This window comes from Lissotriton helveticus, chromosome 7, assembly GCF_964261635.1.
Source record: "Lissotriton helveticus chromosome 7, aLisHel1.1, whole genome shotgun sequence".
In the NCBI taxonomy this organism is placed as follows: Eukaryota; Metazoa; Chordata; class Amphibia; order Caudata; family Salamandridae; genus Lissotriton; species Lissotriton helveticus.
The window spans coordinates 53,818,196-53,843,269 of record NC_136068.1 but is presented as its reverse complement, the minus strand read 5'-3'; the positions used below and the strand labels follow the sequence as shown (position 1 = coordinate 53,843,269).

The 25,074-nt window shown below is 42.6% G+C and overlaps 1 protein-coding gene across 1 annotated transcript in view; it reads left to right on the top strand.

The window, feature by feature from the left end:
- LOC144768019 (alpha-2-macroglobulin-like protein 1) overlaps window positions 1–25,074 on the top strand; it is a 325,643-nt gene that overhangs the window by 52,362 nt on the left and 248,207 nt on the right. The window contains 5 exon segments of the mRNA XM_078651415.1: window positions 1,631–1,793; window positions 2,553–2,605; window positions 3,278–3,298; window positions 16,460–16,616; window positions 19,060–19,144. Coding sequence (XP_078507541.1) covers window positions 1,631–1,793; window positions 2,553–2,605; window positions 3,278–3,298; window positions 16,460–16,616; window positions 19,060–19,144 — 479 coding nt within the window.

Genomic DNA, 25,074 nt, shown 5'->3' with positions numbered 1-25,074 from the left:
CTTTTGACAAAAACTGGTCCAAATTATGAAAAGAAACCTTCAGGCATTTTTGTGAAACAATAGTGTTTAACTATGCCATGTCACTCCATAGGCTCACAACGCACTGATTTAAAACCTCAAGTCGACTCATAGTCTGGAACTTTTCCCCTCGAGTACCAACTCATCAACAAATAATGATCCGAGCAAAAAAAAAGAATGATAGTGAAACGAAAACAATGTTTAATGCTATTAACATACGGCAATTAGATAGTTGTGTATTAAAAAAACAAGAAAGCATTTTCTAATGCATTCTTGTTTTTTTTTATTACAACTATCTAATTGTCATATTTTACATCTTTAGTTAAGTTGAGGGAGGGGGTGCGGCCCAGTGAGTGCAGCCGCCGGCTTTGGAACTGGGCACCCAGATTCGATTATCACCCTAAGCTCAACCTCCAGTGATTTGGGGAAAATCACCTCATCTAACAGCCTCAACCAACAAAAAGGCGTGACGTTTTCTAGTTCTGTTGTAAAGTGTTCAAATGCCCTTGGGCAAAAATAGCTCTCTATAAAACTACAAAAAGGTTTTGCAATCTGTATGGAATTAGTTTTGACCCACGATGAGAATGAATATATTTTATAGTTTGCAAGATAGCCAAACATGTCAAAGTGCTTGACGTTGACATCTGGCCTGATCTGCAGGCTGTGCAGTTTTATCTTGGTAGAGCCAGCTCAGCATTTCACCCTTCAGAGGTTTATAAATTGAGAAAAAATAACATTGTGGCAATTATTATTCAAATAGTAAAAAGTGCAGTTTGAAGCACTACATAAAAACAATCACAATCTATCCTCATCATTTTAATTATTATATTAATACAACTTTTAAGGGTTCACATTTCGCCTCATACGGCAAACTGTTGCTTTAGTACCGCAACTAGATTTACTGAAGAAGCAAGATTGTGTTTATACAGAGTGCAGCTTTTTTGAGTTCTGCGCAAATCCTTATTTTGGTGATGGTAAACACAGCTCACAACAAAAACTGCACTAGGTGGTATGAGTTTGTACCTGATGTGGTATTGCCTCTTGAAATACCATGTGACATCGGTTTGTTTCCAAATCAGGTTTCTAGGCTTTGCTGTAATTACCACACCTTCAGGTTTTTCCGCAAATAACTTTCTGCGTGTAGAATTGTAAGGAAGAAAACACATAGGGTCTGATTCACAAACTGAGCTTTTGAGTAAGTTTACACTTTTGAACACGTTCAGTACTTTTCCATGCATAATGTTTAACAAGTATGCAGAACATTTTAAAAAGTTCACAGCTACTACTAGGATCAAATGATTATAATTGCTTTTTTAAATTGCATTCATAATACATTTCTCAAAATACAGATTTTCAGACTTCTTTAAAACAGGCAATTGAGAATGTATTTTTTAATAAAACAGAGATAGTATGGATAATTCTAGAAATGTTTCCAGTATTATTTTGGTTCAGCAGCAACATTCTGCTGGACTAAAAGAAATATACTACTTGACAAAGTTATTAAATGATGCTGCCTTTCTTGCATTTGGTGATGGGTAGCCCCTGTCAATGATACCCTGATAGGATGTGCAGTGAAACCTTTCATGTGTGATATGGTTCTGTTCCCATACAGGTGCCGCTCCCCGCTGGTGGCTCCGAGGAGGTTGGGCAAGTGGGCATTTCTGTTGAGTCTGAGGGCCACACACTGGAAAACAAGAAGAAGGTGCTTTTGAGGACTGTCAAAAGTGGGACATTTGTGCAGACCGACAAGGCCGTGTACAAGCCGGGACAGACAGGTACCCCTCAGATATATTCTCCCTTCTGACTTCCAGACAGAACTTGGTTGGGAGTTTTGAGGAGTTCAAGCTCTCAACCCATTCGAAGCTCACACAGTGTAGCGATATAAGCGAAGGAAAGAGAGAATGGAATGGAGCGATTGTGAGGAAAATTGCAAACTCAGAACTTTTGAAAGATGAAAAGTGCAAAAGGAAGGATGACTAAAAAGTAGTACTGAAACATGAGTCAAAAAACAAGTGATACCAACAGTGAAGGAAAAAACAATCAGAAGAAATAGACATTGAAGGGATCATGATGTTCAGGGAGGAAATAAAGGGCCAGGCAATGATTGAAGGAATCATTGGAGGGAAAATGAGAGACAAGATGAGGAAGATGGGAAGTAACTTGTGTAGAAAAACTTGGTTGAAACCATGATGAAAGAAGTGGAAAGTTGAGGTTAATACACTTGTATGATTATGGACAATCAATGAAACTTAACACGGTGTGGCAGTGAAAAAGAGAAAGTGGATGCTTTACTTGGAGTCCAATTCACAATGTTTTTTCAGTAATTAAGACAAATGTATTAATGGGCAAAAGCTCAGTGCATTGGGCCTTAAGTACAGTATTGTGTGGCTGCTCCAACCTCCAGCTAAACTAATAAGTCATGTTCCTCAACCACTTTGAGAGATGTGCGGTGAGACACACTTGAACTGATCTCAAGGTGTGGGGGTTCTCTTACCCAAAAGCCACCCATTAACGCTCACTTCTTGCCTTCACAGTGAAGTTTCGCATTGTGACTCTGAATGAGGACTTTATTGCGGAGAACAAGCCGGTAAGTAATGCTGAGCTGAGCAATGTGATGCTCTTCGTGGGCAAAGAAGAGCCAATTAAATGTGTCAGATGGGTGTCTGCCTAGAAACACCTTTCCAATAGCCAGTGAGAACTTCTGAATGATTAGAAAAACTCAAGAGATTAGTGCAACTAATCTTATTACCTTGGTTCATACTTCTATGGAGTGTGAACAAACTGAAAACAAATGTATGAAGCCCGCTGGTAATGTCTAGTTGCATACTTTGAGCAGACATAGAGCCTACGACACTCTGATCCTCAAACAACGGTCCATTTCTCTATTCTTTTTGTACAACTCTCTCTCAATCTACCTCTAAAACACAACAAATACAGAAAATGACCGTGTTTTTAAATAGCATTTTCCACATGGCTACATTTAAGTTTTCTTAGATATAATTGGCTTACTGGCATTATTTGTTAATATTTCTATGGTTAGCGAATTTCCTTAGTATGGTGGCTTAGGAAGGATGTATTTCACTCTGATAATTTGTCAGGCTTCAAATCTATTTTAGCTTGTAAGTGAGATAAGCGCCATGTTGAGGGCTCAGTAGTTTGTGCACCGATTTTACTTCATACAAGGACATCTCTTGAATTAGGAAAGTAACATGGCTATTTAACTGTCTTCTTTCTAACAATCTCCTCTGTTCTCTTTCAGTACTCACTCGTGCAAATCCAGGTAAGCACTTTTAAGATGTCTGCTTTGTCTATCATGTCTTTTTAGTTGTTCACCTCCTGTTGGATTTATTATGTTTGGTATGTCTTGTTTGCTTTTTACAGCATTTGTATTTTTTTTGTTATGCTGCATTTGTGGAGTTTGGCAGTGCCTAGCTGCCAACTGATTTGCCGTAAAGCACTATTGATGACAAAGGGATTCCGTTGTGATGGTTAGTTGAATTAATGAGTCCGGTGACTCTTTCTGGCAGGTAGACGCAAGGAATGGCCAGTGGATGGAGAGCTGGATTGTGGGTCTTATACCATAATGTTGCTATCTTCTTTGGTTAGGAATTGGGTTTCAGGGGTGTTACAGTGGTTGGAGATGGATAAAAGCTACAGTTGTATAACCTAGATTTCAATCAATCAATCAATCAGGATTTATAAAGCGTAGCTGGTCAATCAAAAGGGTATCCAGGCGCTAATCCTTTGGTGGAACTCATAATATCGTGCATCTCTCTCCACCGTTACAGTAATCCCCTTATTCTGAGCTGTGGAAGTTCACGCAAATGGAATTCCCCACACCCAATTCCGGTTGTCTGTGGGCACAGAATCACCAGGTCCGCAAACTGCAGAACTGATAGATATTTCCATTCCCAGAGACACCATGCTTGTTGACATGCTGGTGGAGCATCTGTGCATGGAACGAGAATGGGGACATCAGTGAGCAACAGATGATTGGGGGTGCAGGAGAAGGATAGTAAACAGAGCATGGTGACTTAGGTGCTAGATAAACAAAAGCTGTCATTGTGGCAAGGTACTGTGCGTGAGCCCATCTGCACGCCGCCTGGGGTCCCGACCTGATTCTGCCTCGCCTGGGGTCCCGACCTGGTTCTGCCTTGCCTGGGGATTCGAGGGACGTCAGCCTTGCCGACGGGAGTTGCCGCCTGTTCCCAGCTGTGCCAGCTGTCTCCTCTCCCCGCCGCAGCCCTCGAACACCGGGCCTGCCACAGAGCGGGGGAGTAGAGACTACAGCCCCCAGAAGCCTCCGCGACTGGCCCGGAAGTCGCGTTGAGGCTTAGCGCCCGGAGGCACAGTAAAAGGGGCTGGTCTTCCCGCGTCGCGGGACCGCGCGCGGGGCTAAGCCCGGGCAAAGGGCGGGCCCTCTGTGGCCCTCAGAGGCCCAAGGAGCCTGGGCTGGGCCACAATTCCTGGTCGATTGTACTGCGTGCCAATATTCACTCTTGTAACCAACCGATAACAATCCTCTGTCAACAGCGGATATGGAGCCTAAACCCAAGGATAAGACTATGGTTAAAAAAACACCAATTCATACACGCTCGGTTACAAAGAACACTGCTAAAGTAAAAACTCCGCTACCATCTTTAACTGCAATTGACCGCATGCTACAACAGACAATTGTGGTAGTAGCTAACGCCATTGAAAATACCGAGAGACGTTTATCTTTACCACCCAGTGATTGCGTAATTTTACAGTCATCACAAACCGAAGATCTCACTGTAGACAATACAAATAATATAAATGTAACATCACTTTCAAATGATTCTATATTAATGCAATCTTATACAGGTCTCCCTGGGGCTGAGTTAATTCAAGTGGAAGGCCATCCCACAGACCCTGCGGTGTTTAAAGACAGGGAAAGTCGACTGTATCTAACTCCTAACTTGATACCCAACGATACATCGGTTGGGGCCTTGGGGCTGAGTAATGCGCTCAATGCCAGTGCGGTATTAATACCTTGTGATACCGAAGATTTCATTCCTTCAGCCGACCAACTTAACAACAGTCATGCAGACAGCACGACCGACCATGGCTCTGTCCACCGTAGACCTAGACGCACACGCAATAGGAAATTATTGGCCCCAAGTAGTGTGTATGTGAAACTAAGGGGCAGGAAAAAGAAGGTAGCATCACAATTATTAGATCAGGCGAACGGTGGCGAGCCGTCACCACCACAGCCAAGATTAAATGTAGGACTAAGGGATAACTTTAACCCAACTGCTCTTAACGGGGAGTCCTTAATGTGTCACTTTAGGGATGCCATGAATCTCCTTATTGCCCCCCTAACTGACAAATTGGAGTTGATCTGTAAAAAAGTGGAAAACTTGGAGAAATTGGGCCTCGCCAAGTTAGAAATCCTCGAACATCTGGGTACACAAGTCATACCAAGTTCTTTGCACGCACCCCTGAGGAACGAGGACAATTCGACCACTAGCAACACAACAAAAATACCAGGTATACCCACTAGAAATGGGGCCTCCGTGGCAGTCACAGGCAAGCTCGGCCACTCTAAAACCAATAGTTCTGATAATGCTAATAGAGGGCCCAATGGGGCAAGAGGAAGTGAGGCAACGGGTTATGTGTCAGCAAACGGGAACCCTACAGCAAGTAGGTACTATAATAATACTATACCCGCTGTGATCAATCTCCCGCCAGAAAGTAGACCATTTGTGGCAATTCTTGCCAATGTCCCGAAACTTAAACCCTCTCAATTTGAAAATGCCGATACATTGAAAAACAAAGTTCTGTATTGGCTTGCCCACAATTGCGGATTCCCCCTAAGAGGGGCAAGTCAAATCCTCTCAACTCAAAGGGTAGGGTGGGTGGGACCTAGTAAAAAGGAAATAAGTGGGGATTGTGTAATCATAAATTATAAGACCACTGAATGGGCAAGGGACTCTATTTTGAATGCCCCGATCCCATCAGATAATGATTATAATACCACCTTGTTTCCCCTGGACTACTTTTATAGGAACCAGGTGGGATTTAAAATTCCTGTGCAGAATTTCAAACATCCCAGAGCAACACAAATGCCTCACCTGCCTGTACAGCAGGTACCAGTACAACCAGTTGAGCACCCAAGGATTACTTATGATTATGGCATCCATCATGTACCACAGCAACTACCGAACCTAATCAGAACACCAAACCCTAATTATTTTAATAACCCAAATGTATCTGGGCCAGGTATTGGCGTTTATGATCAATATGCAGTTCCAACAGCTAACAGGTTCCAGATATTTAACTCTCTAGATGAGAATGATTGACTAGGGGGTACTCATGTTGTTAAGCCATCTGACTCTGAGGCCCCCGGGTCGATGGTCACTGCCTTAGCAAACTTAAATGATCCAACCCTGACAGATGTAATTATATGCACTGGTGATAACCAATTGGAAATCCCGTTAACACCTTTAACACCTTTAACTACAACTATCATCGACCCATCATATGTAAACTTAGAAGAGAACCTAAGGGCCATCACCTGGAACATAGCAGGGATAGCCTCTAAGGTAACTACTCCCATCTGGGATGACTTCATCAAACAGGGCTTCGATATAATCTGTCTGCAAGAAACCTGGCACACGGATGAAATACATGTCGAAGGATACACCTCCTTTAATGTGAAGGCGGTGGCATCCCAGGCTGGCAGAGCCAAGGGAGGATTAGTGACCTTGGTATCTACCGCATTGACGGAGTTTAGTGTTAGCCATCATGTAATAGTTGAGGAGCATGCCTCCGTTTTGCGCATGGCCCATAATAAATGCAGAGATTTAATAGTTGTAAATTTCTACAATAACATTGTGGGGCCCAAACGGGGGAAAGATTATTTTTGACATAGAGCGGGCCATTGATGTGACTCTATCAAGAACACCTAAACCAGCCGCAATCCTATGGGTAGGAGACTTTAATATTAAAACATGCAATTATGCTCTTAAGGGGGCCTGTGGCCACAGGGAGGAGTACTTAGGAATGGATACTAGTGTATATAACCATTTCCCACATAACAACTATGGCAGCACATTAAACAACCTCTTAGCCAAATATGACCTGGACCTCTTAGAATGTAACAAAAACAAAAATAATGTTATGTGCCCAACATTCCATGGAAGAAACAGTCAATCATTTATTGACCACATTATGATATCTTGTTGCGTAGTTTACTCTAATGTGTGGGTAATCGAACAATCAGTAAGTGATCACAATAGCGTAAGTGTGGATCTATTGGGATGGGGGCCCAAAAGGAATGTCTATAGTCAACCAATCCATGATATCGCGGCTGAAAGACCAAATGGGATGAGGGTGAAATGGATAAAAGTTGACCCAACTCATTTTGTAGCCAATGTAATTCGAAAATGTAGCAGTGAGGTTGAGTACTGTCTGTCTTTTAATACAACGCAATGAACAGGGGTTCTGCCCAAATTACCCTCCCATACCTGGGCAAGGAGCATCACATAGATGAAGAAGTAGAACAAGAGGTACTAAGGGACGAATTAAGCAAACGCTACTTCAAAACAGGAGACCATTTATTAACCTGTTTTTTACAATCTTTTTATCAACAATAAATTATATGATTTTTAACGAAGGACAAGATATTGAATCACAAAGAAGGGGAGGTGACCAGACTATATACAGTAATTGAAACTAGTTATTACAATATATACAAAATATACAACTATGTACCCTAAACAAAAAGAAAAACAGGGGGGTTGAAAAAAACACAATTAGTTATCTGTCTTTTAATACATGCCCGCGAACCCTGTTATCCAATTTTCTAAACATTACAAAAATGATTGAGACATCTTTGTTACATAGTAATAGGAAACCAAGGAAGGTCAAGGCTGTGTGGTTTGATGAACATTGTGCCCAGTCACTAAAAAAGCTAAAAAAATCATTAGACGCCAAACCAAGAGATGCAAGTAAAATCAGGGAGGAGCGGCTCAACTATAAAACTGCACTTTCAACTAGGAAGAAGGAATTGCAGGATGAGGCATGGGCAAAACTAGACCTGGCTGCAGATACAAAAGATCATAAACTTTTTTGGGAAACTGTTAATGGCCCGTTTCTGAAGAACGATAACATACCAGAACTAACTTCGCACGTCAGTTGCCGGGCCTGGATAGCACATTTTACTGGGATTTTTAATTCTGATTTTACTTCTGATTATACTTCCGATTTTAACCCTGATGTTTTAACTATAACTACTGACATTGCTAATTGTTTTAAATGGGAGAAAATATTGTTTACTGTGACATTGAGTGAGGTGATTGAGGCAATTGAGAACAGCAAGGGGGGAAAAGCCCCTGGGCCCGATGGGGTTCCCGTGGATTTTTATAAATTTGAGATCACCCTATGGGCCCCCATTCTGACCCGTTATTTTAATGCTGCAATTGAAGATAAGTTACCGAACTCATGGGGACAATCAATCATAGTACCACTTTTTAAAAAGGGTTCCAGGGCAGAAGCACGAAATTATCGCCCAATTTCACTTTTAGACTCGTCGTTAAAGATCTTGAGTCGTGTTCTCCTGGTGAGATTAGAAACCTGGGTAGAAGACAACAATATCCTCTCACCTATCCAGTATGGGTTTCGAAGGGGCCTAGGAACTATGGAGCAGTGCGTGAACCTGGAACTTATTATCGGCAAGTACACGAAAGCCAAGGAAGGGAATCTGTTTATGTGCTTTGCCGATTTAAGTTCCGCATTCGATCTAGTGGAACACGCACTGCTCTGGCCAATACTTCTTGCCATGGGAGCACCCGTAGAAATCATTCACCTTCTGGCCAGAATGTATAGTAATCTTTCAAGTAAGGTTAGATTTGGTACAGATGGCGAATGTACCCCCTTGTTTAAAATTGGAAGAGGAATCCGACAAGGGTGTGTGCTAGCCCCACTTTTATTCTCCCTTTTTATTAATCATGTTGATCATTTTTTACGTGAATCCAATGCCGATGCCCCGATAATTAATGGAAAGCAAATACCTGTCCTTTTATACGCGGATGACGTGGTCCTGATTTCCAGGACCGCGAAAGGACTGCAAAAGTTAATTGATAGGTTTTATATTTTTATCCAGGGTAGAAAGCTTAAAATTAACAAAGGTAAGACGATGACTATGACCTGTGGAAAGAAAATGAGGAAAAATAAGGCATTCTTTCTAGATGGGGAAAAACTTGAGGCCGTTCGGAATTTTTGTTATTTAGGCATCACCTTTTCAGGAGATGGGAGATGGGCCAGTGAACAATCATGTGTGAATCTGAAAATGATTAGAAATGTAAATTGTATTTTCAGATTTGCATCAAAACTCGGGGGTCGTAGAATTCGTGAGATGATTTCCATCTACAATTCAAGGTGTATGGCCTCTGCCCTGTATGGAGCAGGGATATGGGGTCATAATCCCCAAATTGCACTGTCCATCCAGAGGGAGGAGAACAAGAACTTATAACGATTATTATGCCTCCCCGCTGCGGCCTCTAGCGAGATTACACACAGAGAGCTTGGCCTTAATTACGTTACAGATTTGATTGCATTGCGTCCCCTGTCCCTATGGCGATCTATATGGGCCAAGGATGAAACAAGGTTCACTAAGGAAGTGATTGTGGATTGTATCAAACTTGATCGTCACTCCAATATTCCCCGGCTCAAACACATACAATTTTGGTACAAGACCCTCTTTTCCCAGGACATTTTTAAAGATATTTTAACAGAGTCAATTTTAACAAAGCGTGACCTTAAATCCACTTACCTGGTCCATGTAAAAGGGACTAGAATGAACAAGTCTGCAATGCAAAGCACGTTTAATTTATATATGGAATATAATCTTAGTACAGGTCTATCCTCTTATCTTATATTTGTTAGTATTAATTCCCATCGTTTTGTTCTTGCGCGCTTGAGGCTTGGAATAGTTCACCATCTAGTGTCATTTCCTATTGCTAAAAAACCTGGGACATGTTTGTGTCCATGCGATGGAAAATCCAAACAGAGTACTTGCCACTTTTTACTATTCTGCAATTTTTACACCGGTTTTAGAAAGTTTTACTTGAAGCAACTGTTTCTCAATCATAATATGTGCAATACAAGAGCCGCGATGCAACTGATGTTTAATCTAGCTACTCCAGACGTGTGTTATTATGTGGCCACCTACATTTTAAAATGTATGTCATCAAGGAAATCAATTATATTATGATTTTTATGATATCAATGTGTACTACTCTATGTGTAATTTACCGCCTGAGTTAAACTGTTTACATATGTATTTATTTGCTATGCACTTTATATTGCATATTTGCACCTGCCGAAAGTACCATATGTATACGATAGGATTGGTATTCTGCACTTTATATTAGCATTTTTGCACAAACTTTTTTTTTTGTTGTTGTTTTTTTTACTATAATAGTTGCTGTTACAATGTTTATAGTGACTATATAGCCTTTGTATTTAAATGAGATATGTTTTGTATAACAACATAACGAAAATGGGTTTGTTGTACAGATATCGATATAATTTAAATCGTTTCATTATTTTTAAACCTACATAAATGTGAATCTGAAATTGTATTTATGTATGTTGCTATATGGTTGTACTTGTACAAACCGAATAAAGCATTTTGAAACGAAACAAAAGCTGAACGTGGAAGTAATATGGCTTGAGGGGGAAGGAGAGAGCTAAAGACGAGAGGCAGGCAGGACAAACAGAAGAGGGAGAGACCAAGGAAAACCATGCACTCTCATGGAGTGCTGAAAGGGAAAGAAACAAAATACCCCCTCAAGTCGAAAAGGAAAAACTCATCCAGCGAGAATACTACGCGTCTGATATGCTCCTGCATGAGACAAATCCATGCATAGGGAAGAAAGCTATCAAATCAAGTTCAGAGACCTAAAAAAAACAACAAAGCCACTCAATCATGAGCAAGGGGCTGTCCCAAATTCTATTCTAAGTATATGCAATGTATTGGAAACAATAGGTCCGTGATGCTAAGCTAAATTTGTCTGTAGCAAGACCTAAAAAAGAACATATCTTCAATCCCTATGCCTATTTCACAAAATGAATGTGCTATTTGTGGGTATGATGTTAGTGCAATAAACAATACATTGGTACAAGAAAGACTTAGGTCATTGAATATCATGGGTCTGATTCACAAAGGTATACAATGTATAATTTGTGCCTGCACATTTACCTATGTTGGTAGGAGATATTCATACACAATCTGCATTCTTGCCAATTTACCTAACTTCTGACTATTTGTAAGGAGTACATGTTTTTTGATAAAATCTTTGTGAATCTGGTCCTATGGATTCATCCAGCTACGGAAAAGTGTCCTTTTGTCATAATTCATGATCTTTCAGAGTAGCAGGCCCCTTCGTGGACTCACTTTATCAACGCATTTAAAAAAAGCATCAATGCCTGAGCAATTAAATCAAGGACGGGACAGGTGTCTCCAACCAGTGGATCGTGAGCTATCCGTAGCTCCCAGTCACCTTCAGAGTAGCTCACAGCCTTGAGTTCATTTTTAAATAAGCACAGGGTCATATTATCCTTTTAAAGTTGAAGGAAGGCTAGGTTTATTTTACATTATTATCATCAGGATGCAGATAGCAGGGTCTGATAGCAGTGCTCCGTCAGTTGTATGATCCAGGCTGGGGCACAGAGGTGAACAACTCAAGCACTGAGGTATTTAACTCTTGATTAAAAGTCCTTGTCAACTCATTATTGGAGCTGTGAACAAAATTATGTTTCTGAATGCTTTTTAATGCGAGAAAATGAAAATGGAAGGTTACCTTAATGATTAAATAAACTCTTCATTTTAATTTTTTCTAATTTCAAAGTGCATTTATAAACAGCAACCCCCTTACTCCCAGTGGCCAGTAGACACTGTGCCATAAGTATAACTAAAAAATACAGCAATGTTTTTTAAATGAGTGAAATTTAAAGTGCAGAAAAATGTTCCATATTATGAACATTTATGCAGAACATTTTTCTGCACTTTAAATTTCTTCCATAAAAAAAATTATTGTATGTTTGTGTTACACATGTAACAGGGCTGCATGTGGTGAAAGGTATGTCCTGTGCCACAAGTACATATGACGTCGACTCTCAGTCACCCATACAAATATATCCCATTCATGAACACACATGCTCATACATCCCCAAAGGCCACACTCTCCCTGACACACATGCCAGCCCTTTCATAGTGCCCATAATCAAAGTATTTTGTTCAAACCATAGTATCTGGCTCTACGGACAAGAAGCTTAAAATAAATGAAGCTGGGAATGGGGGGGCCTGGTAACACTGTACAAGTTGTTTAGTATTCAGTAGCTCACAATGATGTTCTCGGATCAGAAGTAGCTCTCACAGCAGAAAAGGTTGGAGACTCTAAACCCACTTTTTATTACAAAAAATGAAATTGTTTCCACAGAAGCCCTGTATTCATGTATCTGTATGTAGTAATAGGATAGCGTGGGCTTCACCGCATTCATAGAGGAGTGATTTACATCTGAATGGTAGTGGAGTTGTAAAAGAGGGAAACCACAAAGACAGCGAAAAGCAGGAGAATCTACTAGACTTTAATTCCAGAGGGATAGTTTGTTCAAAATGTAGGTTTTGAACAGGGCTTTATTAATGGCCACCAGTCAGTGGTAAACACAGATTGTTTTCTTTTCTGTAAAACGGTTCCAAGGTATGAGTGCATATCATGGAATCAGTGTTTCCGAAATAGAAATGTTTAGTTGAGGAATGGTGAGAAGGTGTTGTGGTTTACTTCTTGTGAACTTTGAGCCTCCATGCAGTGACATTTTCTCTTTGAGGTACCTAGGTATTACTTAAGACATTTATTCCAGTGATCTGTACATGAAGTAGGAGATAGTTATGTTTTATTAAAGGGGTTATATCATCAGACTTTGTTCATCTCAATGTGATAATCTGCTGAGGGTAGAATTACATTGAAAGGGAATAAATAGTGGTTGGAGACCACTAGTATGTCTCTTCCCAAATAAATGTGGGGTTGAACAAAAGTTTGTACTCCATCACCTTATGCTCTGTTCCGTCATCTCTGAAGGGAGGCTTAATATTCAACTTATTGAAGAAACAGAATCAGGACGTTCACACGATAAGTGATTACCAGTCTAATACTAACTTACCCATGCTCACCAAACTGGTAAAGTATGTTCAGACGGCTAATTCAAAAACTTTTATGACCCATACCACTACTGTTCCAAGTTCAATGTAGCTTCTGGAATTTTGCAATGGGATATGTTGATGGAAATTAGGCTACCATTGTTATTAAATGTGTTTGTGGTTGGCAGAGGTATGCACCTAGTCTAAGCAAGAACCGCGATCCCAGTCAGGGTAAGCTAGATACAGACTGAAAGAAAGCCTGTGCTCAGCCTCTGAGAGCTTGGCACAGAGCAGTCAGTCTTATATAAAGAGGCAATGTGTAAAGTAGTTGTGCAACTTGCAAACAGTAACACAATGAAATTACCACTAAAAAAAGTCCACACAGATTTAGAAAATTAGATCACAATTTACGATGAAAATGACAAAAATCCAAAGTGTAGAAGTGGAGTTATTGAATATCAGAAGAATGAAAGTAGTGTAGCACTTAGAAACAAATAACACAAAAATGGGTTATCGGGTCGTGCTGGACCTGGGCAAAGTCAAAGTTCAGGCTAACTTAGATGGAGAGTAGGCCAACTACAGGACCCACGCTGGCCCCGGTGAACAAAGTACCTTTCCTGATTGCAACACAAGATGTATTGTGAGACGCGTCGATGCTGATCTCGCAAGTCGAGAGATGCATCAATCTTTTCCAGGCAGTGGCGGCGATGGGCCGGTTCCATAGACGAGGTGCTAAGCCGCGATGCAGGAGAGCATGGGTACTCGCAAACTTTCTCTCAGGGGCCAAATTTACAGTGTGGTTTGTGTCCGAGGGCCGTACCGGTGGGGGCGGGGTCAGTGGGGGAGGGTGCAGGGCTAGAGGAACAAAAAAAAACTTACCATGAGGTTGAACACAGGTCCCTGCAGCGGACGCCTTCGTCCACTGAGCTACCAAACCCGGCACATATATATATATCTCTATCTGCCTCTCTCCCTCACTGTCTCACTCACTCTGACTGTCTCACTCACTCTGACTGTCTCCTTCTCTCTCCTTCCCTCTCCCTCCCTCTCCTTCCTTCTCCCTCCCTCTCCTTCCCACCCTCACCCTCACTCTCCTTCCCTCACTCCCCTTCCCCCTCTTCCCCCTCTCCCTCCCTCACTCTACCCTCACTCCCCTCCCTTCCCTCACTCCCTCCCTTCCCTCACTCCCTCCCTTCCCTCACTCCCTTCCCTCACCCCGTCTCTCTCCCTCTGTCGCCCTCCTCCCTCTGTCTGTCTTCCTTTCTCTGTCTCCATGTCTCGGTCTCCCTTTCCCTCCCTCTCCCTCTCCCTCTCCCTCTGTCCCTCTACCTCCCTCTGTCATCTCACCCTGCCTGCGTGTCACCGGGCTGAGACGGCTTCCCCAGCCAGCTTCCCCAGCGCGCACAGCCCCACCGGAGCACTTCACAGGTCTTTAAAAAGACCATTTACATGTGAATGGGGCTTTGTTCACCTCTTAGCGCCCCTGCAGCCCCACTCTGGCCTCCTGGAATGAATCGCCCAGCACCACAGAGCAGAAGAGTCTCTCAGAGTGTCTCTGCAACCGGCAGTGTTTGCAGACACTCTTGGATTTTTTTTTTTAACACGGGTACGATGTCTCAAGGTCCGCGGGCCGCAACGGAAGGCTTGCCCGGCCGCTGCCAGCCCGCGGGCCGTACTATGAGTACCCGTGCAGTAGAGTGATGCACTGGGTTTCTCTGCGCAGTCAAGTGATGCATTGATCTCTCCGAGCTGCTTCAATCCACAGAAGTCCAAACCAGCGTATTTGATAACTGAAAGTCCAGTAGCAAACAACATGTACTCTGAGTTTTTGCAATCCTCTGTTTTCTTACTTGCACTGTTCACAAGCACTGTGCAATCACTTTCATGTGTTACCCAAAGCACCATTGTTGGGTGCAACTGACATTGTATCAGCATTCAAAATGTCATTATTTTACTTCCATAAAATTAATTACACTCAAATTTGTTATTGCCCCTTTTAAAAAATGTATTTTCTTGTGGCAATAGACACCTTTTGCATGTGTATGCATTTCTTGAGACATAAAAGTATTTGAAGTATTACTTATTAAATTCTGAAGGAACTGCTATGACTTATGCTATAGAACTAGAAATAAGACTTTATTTTTGCCAGGCATATTTTTAAGACTAACTTCAGAATATCAGCTCTTTAGAAGTTACCATTTATTATACTTATTTCAAAACATGTACATGTCAATGAAGGTACTCTCCAAGTATCAAACATTTTATAGTGTTCTTAAATTGGGATACAATTAAATGCTAGGGCAAGACAAGTGTTGTTTCTTGTTTCATGGTTATATTTTCGTTATTATTTGGGTCTCTACTACTCATGGCACTCCCGTCTTAATATTCTCTGTATTTCTTGCAATGTTCTGAATCGCTGTACATCTCCAGCATTGTTATATTCGGTTTACTCAAGGTCTCCTTTTCTTCTTGCTGTATTGTTCTTTGGCAATGGCTTTCTCTTCTATACACTCTATTGCATTCTTCATAACACCTTCTCCTTTTTGGTCTGGTCTATATTGTTTTTGAAATTCTATACTAATATTTATCTCGTATGAATGTTTATAATCAGCTTTTGCACTCCTCTTTAGCAGCCATGTATTTTTATTTCCTCTTTTTAAAGTGTGGTTTATCCACATTGTTTTCAGTTTTGATCTATTGAATAACATTTTCTAATCATTTAGTTCCAGCACCTGTTTTTGGTTCAGTATTGTCTTTCCTAATCTTTGATTTTGCGCCTTTTCTTTTTTTGGTTGTCTGCTATTCTTTCTATGCAGCTTCCTAACTATCCTGCTAGCGTCTTTCAATATTACATTTACAAATATAGTCTTTTTTTGTCAGCGTTCATTGCGTGGTTCCTCTTATCCTCATTGCATACCCCCTTGCTGTTATATTTCCTTCAAATTTCATTTTTAATGTTGACCGAACTTTTCTTACATCCTGCATGCTAAATAACAATATTTATTTTTTCAGTTATAATTTTCCTGACCTCCTGGCATTCTTCAAATAGACAACTGTTTTTCTCTTGATTATCCTTGCGTTCCTTCTTTATTGTTTGAACAGTTCATTACATACTTACATAGGCATTTCATCTTTTGTTTATACATATGAGTGTGCAGTTTTTGGATTAGAAATGGTGTGCATGTTAAACACCTTTTCCTGTGGACAAGTCTGTGAGCATCACATGTTGCATTAGTTTTCTCCCATCCTAAACTCCTCATGTGTATGTTTGTTCAGGACCCGAACAGTAACCGCATTAGTCAGTGGCTGGAAGTGGCTCCGAAGCATGGCATCGTTGATCTGTCCATCCCGCTGTCAAGCGAGCCTCCTCAGGGGACCTACGTTATTAGTGTGGGAGATGCAGCTACGCATCGTTTCCAAGTGGAGGAATATGGTAACGTATTATGGAGCATTCAGGCAGAAAGTGTTGGTTTGGACATTTGAGCAGTAAAATGTGCTCAATAAAAGGTCCTACACCAAAGTGATTTTCTTGGTAAAGTTAAATTAACGTACTCTTAGACCACATGTCGGACTGGGACAGAAAATAGACCCGGGCACCAAAATTAATGTAGCCACATTAGTGAATTAGAAAGCTGAAAGAAGTGGCTCATGTTTGCAAATTGGGGCAGTTTTGTTCTTGTAAACACTTGCCCTTATAAGTGTTTTCAAGGGATGGAACACTACATGGATATGAGCTTTCTGCAGGCAATGTTTGTTTCAATATCAAGCAAATCAAAGGTAAATACTGGCCCAGCAGACCATAATTCCAGCACACAAATATTCCAAAAAAAGTCCCCCACACTGACCAGTCAGACCAGCCCATCAGACACAGCCTGATTGCCCTATAGGCCAAACTAACCCAAATACCATGAGGTTGCTTCTTGAGTTCCTGTGGGCTTGCAACAGCTGAAGCTGAATTACTCCAACACAGAATGACATTTCAAAGCATGCCCGGAAGCAAAATTATTGTAATTTTTGTTACATAAGCTAAAGCAAACTGTGCTGTTTGGCAAATACTCCAGAGATTGCTTAAGCGTGTCTATGGTTAATTTGGATTTAGAGTAACAAGAAGGCCAAATCAAGTTGATCAAAGGGAAAGTCTTCTTTGAAACTATTAGCGTACAGCAGACTGCTGGGAGATCACCTGGTGCACCATGCCAAAAATGTGACAGATCACCAATTTCTTAATAGCTAATGATCCTGTCACCAGTGGTTCATTGTGCCATTATGAGATTAGAGTCCATTAGAGATTCTTCACTCGTAAATCTTATACTGGGCAGTTCCCGAGAGCAAGAGGGTTAGATGCCTAGATAGAGACTACATTAGAACCTGGGATCTTTCAGGCAAAAGTCACCTAGACTAGTCTAGCAACTGTAGTTTTGCAATCTGACCATCAGGGCAGTTTGGTCAAGCATATTCATTCATTGCTTTTTGTGCCACGGGGGCTCACCTTCCTGATGAAGCTTAACAAGACTGAAACGTGTCTGCAGTCACTTGTGTTCCTCTTCAGAGAAGAGGCGGTCTAGACGTTCGCTCCGAAATACCACTTTGGGGCGAGGTCAACACTGATTGGCATGTGGTTAGTCCTTTTCTCTAATAATATAGGCAAACACAAAACAAGAGAATGGAGTGCTGTCTAGAGGAATGATTAGTGAATGAGACCGAACCGCAGTTTATCTCTGTTTTCCATTGGAAGTGTATTCATTCATTACTGCTGCTGCCAGAAATGTGCCTGCATATGCCAGTTTTAATATTGCCCAATAGTTTAAGAGAATCATCGGATTCACCTGGGGTTTCTTCAAACTTTAAGAAATGGATTAAGTGAAACACGACTTATTCACGGCTTGAAGTGTGGGCCCAGATAACATGTGTAAAAGAGGCACCTAATTGGCCCTTCTAATTTTGCCTCCAATTCTGCTCCTAACTTAGACCAACTCTTCACAAAGGCCACGTTTGTTCTTCTAACCTCCACCCGTATGCATGCCATAGAATCTTCCTCTTCTTCACATTTGGTTTGTGAAGTTGCCATTTAGACAGAAAGAGAAGGTGTGATTTGTCCGGCTTTCATTTTTCTCTGTTTGTTAAATGTTTGACATGTATTTTGAGATTGTTCGAGTGAAAGGGGCCTTGTAGACTTTGCTGTGTTGGCCTTCTAAAGCATGTTTGCCTACAGACATGAACAACCCACGTTTGGAGGAAAGGGAACATTTCTCCTATCTGTGAAATAAGTGCCTAATCTAGAGTAAAATGCATCAACAGAATTTCCTCCTCTATAGAAAGGTTATGGTGGAGGAAATTCCAGTGATGAATTCTGCTCCGGATATATAATTTCATACGAAAATGTAAGGATTTTCTGTTACTACCCTATTCTAGATCAATCACTAAGTTAGTTTGTTGTATGGCTCCACTGCACATTGCCAGGAGAGGAACATGCGAAGGGATGCATAGTGCCTCACCTGTGTGCATGTTGATGCATGAGAATGAGATGTTTCTGTCTGTGCAGGTCTTAGAATGCGGCAGCATCAGGCAGATATGTCGAGGGGTGGGGCAGGGTCCCGCACTAGTGCATACATGTTTAAAAACATCATGATTTGGAAACCTATCAGAGGTTTCACGAAATGTAAGAGATTCTGGAATTTACATGTTGCACAGTGAAAATGAAATTTAAATTTTATAATGTTTTTGGCAGGATGAAAGCTATTATTTATTATGTTTTAATGCAGCTACACCATGTTACAATTTAGAGAAAGCTGACGAGCATGTGCTTTGTGTGCCATGATATTTATGTACACAAACTCACTCTGAATGATCAAACTCCTCTTTCTCACCCCTTCCAGTCTTGCCCAGGTTTGAGGTCCTAATAGAGCTTCCCAAAGTCGTCAGCATTTTAGATGACTATTTGAAGATGCAGTTGTGTGCCAGGTGAGGTGAAGTAAAGTTTTGTGTTCCATTCCAGCTGTCCCTGTGTATGATCCTTGGTGCAAGGGAAACATGTTTCTTTGTGTAACTTTGTGTATGCACCTGTGTTTTGAACTTCTTTGCTCGTTGCATTGGAATGTGCCAAATTTCAGCTTTGACTTTAGAAAATGTTTCACTGGAACTGAGGTAGTCAGTTTGAGACTGAATATTTGTTGTGAGTGTACTCCTAAGCCAAAAAGTTGCTAACTTGTCAGTTCCTACATGGCATGCGTCTTTGCATTACAGAAACAGAGCCCCAGCACCAGGGTATGAAAACATTGGCTGGCAGTGATTTTAGCATGTTGAAATGCATTACTAGGGGCGTGCACTGGTTTTTACTATGCAAACATAGTGTGTTGTGACGTTACCAATTCTTTTGCTCCCTGTAAGAAATTCGCTCTTTATGCAGTACACCAAAAAGAGATATACTTTGCAAAGAGTCCTGGTATTCTCTTATGAGTGGACAGGGACTTGCTCTGGCAATCCCAAGGTGGTCCTCTGGGGGAAGTGTGGTTGAGCAGCGTTAGGATTATCAAAGAGGAGTGTTAGACATCTGCAAATACATACACAGTCAATAAATGATGCACATGACTCAATAAGGAGATCCACGCCCATTTATAGAAATAACACATATCTTTATATATATATATATTTAGGCACCAGAATCAATGCGATCAGGTAAGTACATTTTGCAAGAGAAATACTTTTAGGTATCAACACCATGCATTTTTCAGAGGTTGCAATGTTATCCTATGGGAGGAAAAACAAATACGGCATACATTTAGAGTATAGCAACTTACGAGACCAATCTTCTGGACTTAAGGCGAGTATGGGGCAAGGTCCAAAGCAACACCAAAAGGCCACACTGGGTGGCACTAGGGCAGCCGGGGGCAGAGGTCCAATACAGCATCTGGTGCCCAATGTTAGTCTATGGGGATCGGTATTTGTGAAATGAGGCTGTAGGTTTGGACTAGGGGGCCAATCGAGATGAGCCAACCATCTTAAGGGACATGGGGATACCTTTGGTCATCTTCTCGAAGGCCAGAGGCAACGGGTGCAGAGATGTCCTTAGGTGTCAGGTTTTTGTCCCTTGGAGCAGTTGCTGTAGAGTGACCATGCGGACAGAGGCTGCAGTTGGCGTCAGTGAGTCCCCAGTGGGCAAGTCCAAGGTGGGCTTTGCCTCTGGAGGGCTGGGGGACCACGTTGGTACCATTGCCCAACTTCAACTCGGGTTTGGAAGTGACGGGGGCAGTTGTGCTTGCTGGTGTTGGGTTTTTGCAGTCTTGAAGTCAGCTCAGGTTTCTTTGGGTTCCTGCAGGATGTAGGGAAGCACATCCGCTGCTCCACTCGAATTCCTGGGTCTTTAGAGAAGTGCTTGCAGTCCTATCAGGCTTTGGAAGATCAGTAGCTTCCAGAATGACTTTGGCACAATTGTCGAATAGGTGAACAGGCCGGCAGGGTTGGCACAAAGTCAGTTGGTTCGTCTTTAGTTCTTGCTTTCATGGTTCTTCGCTCCTTCATCTTCTTTTGGTTTGCAGGATCTGAATGCCTGTAAATACTAGCATGAGGGGCATTTGGGAGTGTAGAGTAGTAGCCAATGGGCTACTGATCCCTGGGGTGCCTATGCACCCTGTATGACCACTTACCGTGGGAAGTGGGTATAACCTTGTTCCAGAGTTCCTAAGTTTGCCATCACCAAGATGGCAGACTCTGAAAAGTCGTATCCACTTCAGGTAGCCCACCTTAGGGGTGGTACTAGCCTGCAGGTGGGCTTGCCTATCTGACTACTAATTTTCCCACCTGTCCCGGTGCTAAAGGGGCTCTGGACAAAGAGGATCAGCATCCTCTCCTGCGATGAGGGCCAGACTGGCTGTACTGTGCATCGGGGGTTTCCCTGGGGGACTGGAAGGGTGGGTGCCAGTTCTGCAGCGGTGAGGGTGGAGCGAACATTGTTACTGGGGGCCAGTTTTGCGGTGGTGCTGCAATATTAGCCCCCAGTAACAAAAGCAGCAACCGTTTCTAGCCTCCAGGGGCCAGGCAGTGCTTCCCCTAGGGGTTCGTCCAAGAAAATTGCCAGGGCTGCTTTGAGTTCCCAGTCTGGCCCTGCCTGTGAGAGAAGCCAGATTTGCATACCAAAGGTGGCTGGCTCTTTAAAGCTCAAGCAGGCTTTGTTCGTTACCTCCTGAGAGCAAAGGCCCTCACCCCTTGGGGTCAAAAACTAATCTTTGGTGGCGGGCTGGCTAATATAAGTTAGTCCGCACACTAGTAGTAGATAGGTTTTCAGGGGGAACCTCTAGTGAAAATGGTGATCCTCCCCAAGCTGAACTATTTGTTTGAAAACATCCCATTATCTTTTCCTGGGGACAGCTTAGATAAGATACAAGGGAGGCTAGAGAGCTTTATTCGGGCCTCTAAATGCCTTAGACTTAGTTGGAAGACACAGGGTCAGCGGACTCGATAATTCTCTCGCCGCGGTGCCCACTCTGATCAGCGATCACACTCGGCAACTCTGAGCACTAGCTTGCCACATCTTCACTAACGGCCCCACCAGACCGCCGGGGATGCCTGGTCTCACCCTGGAGATACCCATTAAGGGACCATCTCTCAGGGAAGCCAGGAAGGGTTTCGCAGCGGTCGAAGCGCGGAGGTACCCCTTCGGGAGTGATTCCAGCGCTATATAAGCACATAATTAATTAATTAATAGAAGGAAGTTTGTTAAGAGCGGGGTAGCATTGCCAGACGTTTTTCTTTTTTACCTCTCCTTCCAATTTTAGAACTGCAGAATGGTCCTGGTGAACCCAGATAATTCTAGGTAGGTGTAGAATCTATGCAGGGCTGTTGAACTCAATTGGGCAGGATGATATCCTGAACAAGTTCGGGGACTAGAAGTACTTAAAGAAGATCTGGCTTAAAGTACTGCAGGCCTTCTTGGAAGTTGGTTATTGTATGAGGAAAATCCTTGCAATTGATTACTGCTCAGAGTTGTCCCAGTTCGGAACTCCCCAGGTACTCCTCATTTCTTGTTGGACAAACTGAGCATCCCTCTGAATAAAGTGGGCATTAATTGCTGGGGGCAGCTACAGGAGGGTACTGGGCTAGTTTTGTGGGTGGTGTTAAGTGCAGAAACCAAGGGTACTCTGTCATGTTACAAGTACATGCAACTGGTTTCCTGGGGGTATGGTCATGGATGGGCCAGTAAGGGGAGAGTGTGTTCAGAGGACAGGTTACAAGACTCTAAGCCAATAAAGAAATTTCGATTTGGTATAGGGAGTTGGTGAATGCCGATGATGAGAGATGTCAGGTCCTTGTCCATGCCTGGGGTGGATCTCAGCCGGTAGAAGATATATGTCAGTCTTCTTTATGCCTCCTTTACTCCACAGTTATATCAGCTCAGCTCATGAAGAACCACCTTTGAACTTCACACAGAATATACTCTACCCCAAGAGACGTGCACCATATTTTGTAGGTCCTTCCCCTGCTGCAATTGGTGTGGTAAGGAAAAGGCAGACAATATTCATATGTTCATGTCTTGCCCCGCATCAAGGGGTCCATTAGGATGTAGGGCGGATCGCCACCGCCCGCATGGTGGTGGCGATCCGCCCTACATCCTACCCCGTCCGCCACCCATTTCCCCCTGTCATATTAGTATGGCGAGAGGGACCCCGGCGGATGTGAAGAACGTCCGCCGCTTTTCCGCCCAGTCGACGAGTCGACCGGATGGAAAAGGGTTTAATATGGTAGTGGTGTCTGCTAGACACCGCCATCCATATTAGTTTGCAGATGGAGAGCAGCCTTTCCGTAGCGGCAACGCTGCCACGGAAAGGCATGCAGATTTCACAATTGGGGGCCCGTTGCCGGCCCCCAGGTAGTTGGGGGGTGAGTTGTGCACATGGGGAGTACCTATTGTACCCCCCTGCATTTGCATGCACAATGCGACAGGCACCGCGCGGTGCCTGCCACTTTGTGCATGTAAATGCACACCATGCATTTTTACCATTGCAGCGGGTGCTGCTGAAAGCACCGCCCGCAGCAATGTTAAAAATGCGTGATGCGCCCGCCAATGTGGCGGGCGCATCCTAATCTCCCCCATGGGACCGCCGCATATATGGCGGGCGGTCCCGTTTTCCGTTACAATGGGGGGAAGACCAAGTCCGTCTGCCATCCAAATGATGCCCTAAGTGTTTTTGGGATGTATTGCGGAGAGTGATCTCAGCTATTATGGGAGGTCAATTCATAGTGTGCCACCTTTTGATCCTATTTGGAAGGAGCGTTCAGCCGGACTGGCGTATAACGCTAAGGCAGAAGTGCTTGCTCTTCTACTTTATCGTTTGGCAAGGAGGGAGATCTGCATAAACTGGCTCAGGCCCACTCCGCCCGTTCTTAGTAGTTGGTTGAAATCGGTGGCGAGAGTTTGTAAACCGGAACTGGACTGTAAGAGAAGCAGGAAGATGGGAGAGCTTTGGACAGCTGTACTATATGAAGAGGGAGCAATCCTGACTTCCTGTGATTAAGCTTAACATGCCTATGCGAGGGGGGCAAGAGGATTTTTCTGCTCTGTTTCTCTTTTGTCTCGGGGGTTCAAAAGTGGAAATAGCAGAGTCATAGAACACCTGTTGGTGTGGCTATTGTGTCTGCATATGTGGATCAAAAATGGGGTTGCACTACAGATTACAACCCCATTGAGCCAGAGAACCCCAACTTCAGAAAGAGAACATTCTGCAAGGCTATACCTAGTGGATTCGGAGTCCCCTTTGAACACTGATCGAACACTAGACATAATCTGTTTAGTACTATGGAATCCCTCATCTCTTCCTCTTCTGGTGGGTACTGGAGTGGCACTTCCACAAGGCAAAGAATAAGACCTTGGGTACCACCTAGTGGTGATGGTTACTCATTACAAAATGCAAGAAAAAAGATGGTTTTTTGTTTTAATTGTATGTAGAGTGTGCCAACTAAAAAATGTCTGCTGCATTGAGCCACAAAAATCTTTTTACTATTTCTGTTGGGTGAATGTTGCACATGAAGTCAGAGCTCCATCTTGGTCCATCACCAGGACTGGTGGGTCAGGGGACTTAATGCATCCCCTTGAGGAATATGTGTATGAGCTCATAGAAAAGGTTAAAATTCTGGTGGATCTACCCAGCCTTTTATCCTGCTGAGGTTAATAAAATGAGTACTGTTGAGTTGCTAATATAGGACATGAAAGCCAAGATGACCCAAAAGGGTGAGCATATACTTTACATCTACATATCCAATGTTATGTGAGGCTACGCCATCCTTACCCTCACTTCCGATAACCCCTCACAATCTGAATAATATACTGTAATTGACCCACTTTAGACTGAGCTGACCCGCTTTAGACTGAGCTGACCCGCTTTAGACTGAGCTGACCCGCTTTAGACTGAGCATTTTCCATCGTTTGGTAAGTCTTCCAATAACAAATGACTGGCCTAAAACATTGTGCAGTTGCCCGTGAGATGAGGTGTCCCAGCAAACTACAATGCATGTAGTTTTATGTTGCAAATTCTACATTGCAAATAGAAGGAGATGGATTATACCCATTTTAAAACTATGGGGCCTGAAGCAATGCCGTCCAGCTTTTATTGCACTGCAGATTTTAGATAATGAATGTTTTATAAGAGATATAGCTTTATTTTTAAAAAGTACAATCAAGTGTAGGAAACCAATTTTAGCGAGATAATGTAAAATGATATGACGTAGCACCATTTGTTCTTAGTTTTTATGTAACTATGATTGTCCAATCAACTAATTTTAATATTGTGTCAAAATGTCATATTTATATGTGCAAAACTATGTATGCTTTTATGATTTTTTTCTTCTACAAAAATCGAATAAAGCTTGATTTGATTTGAATACTATGTTGTAGAGGCTAA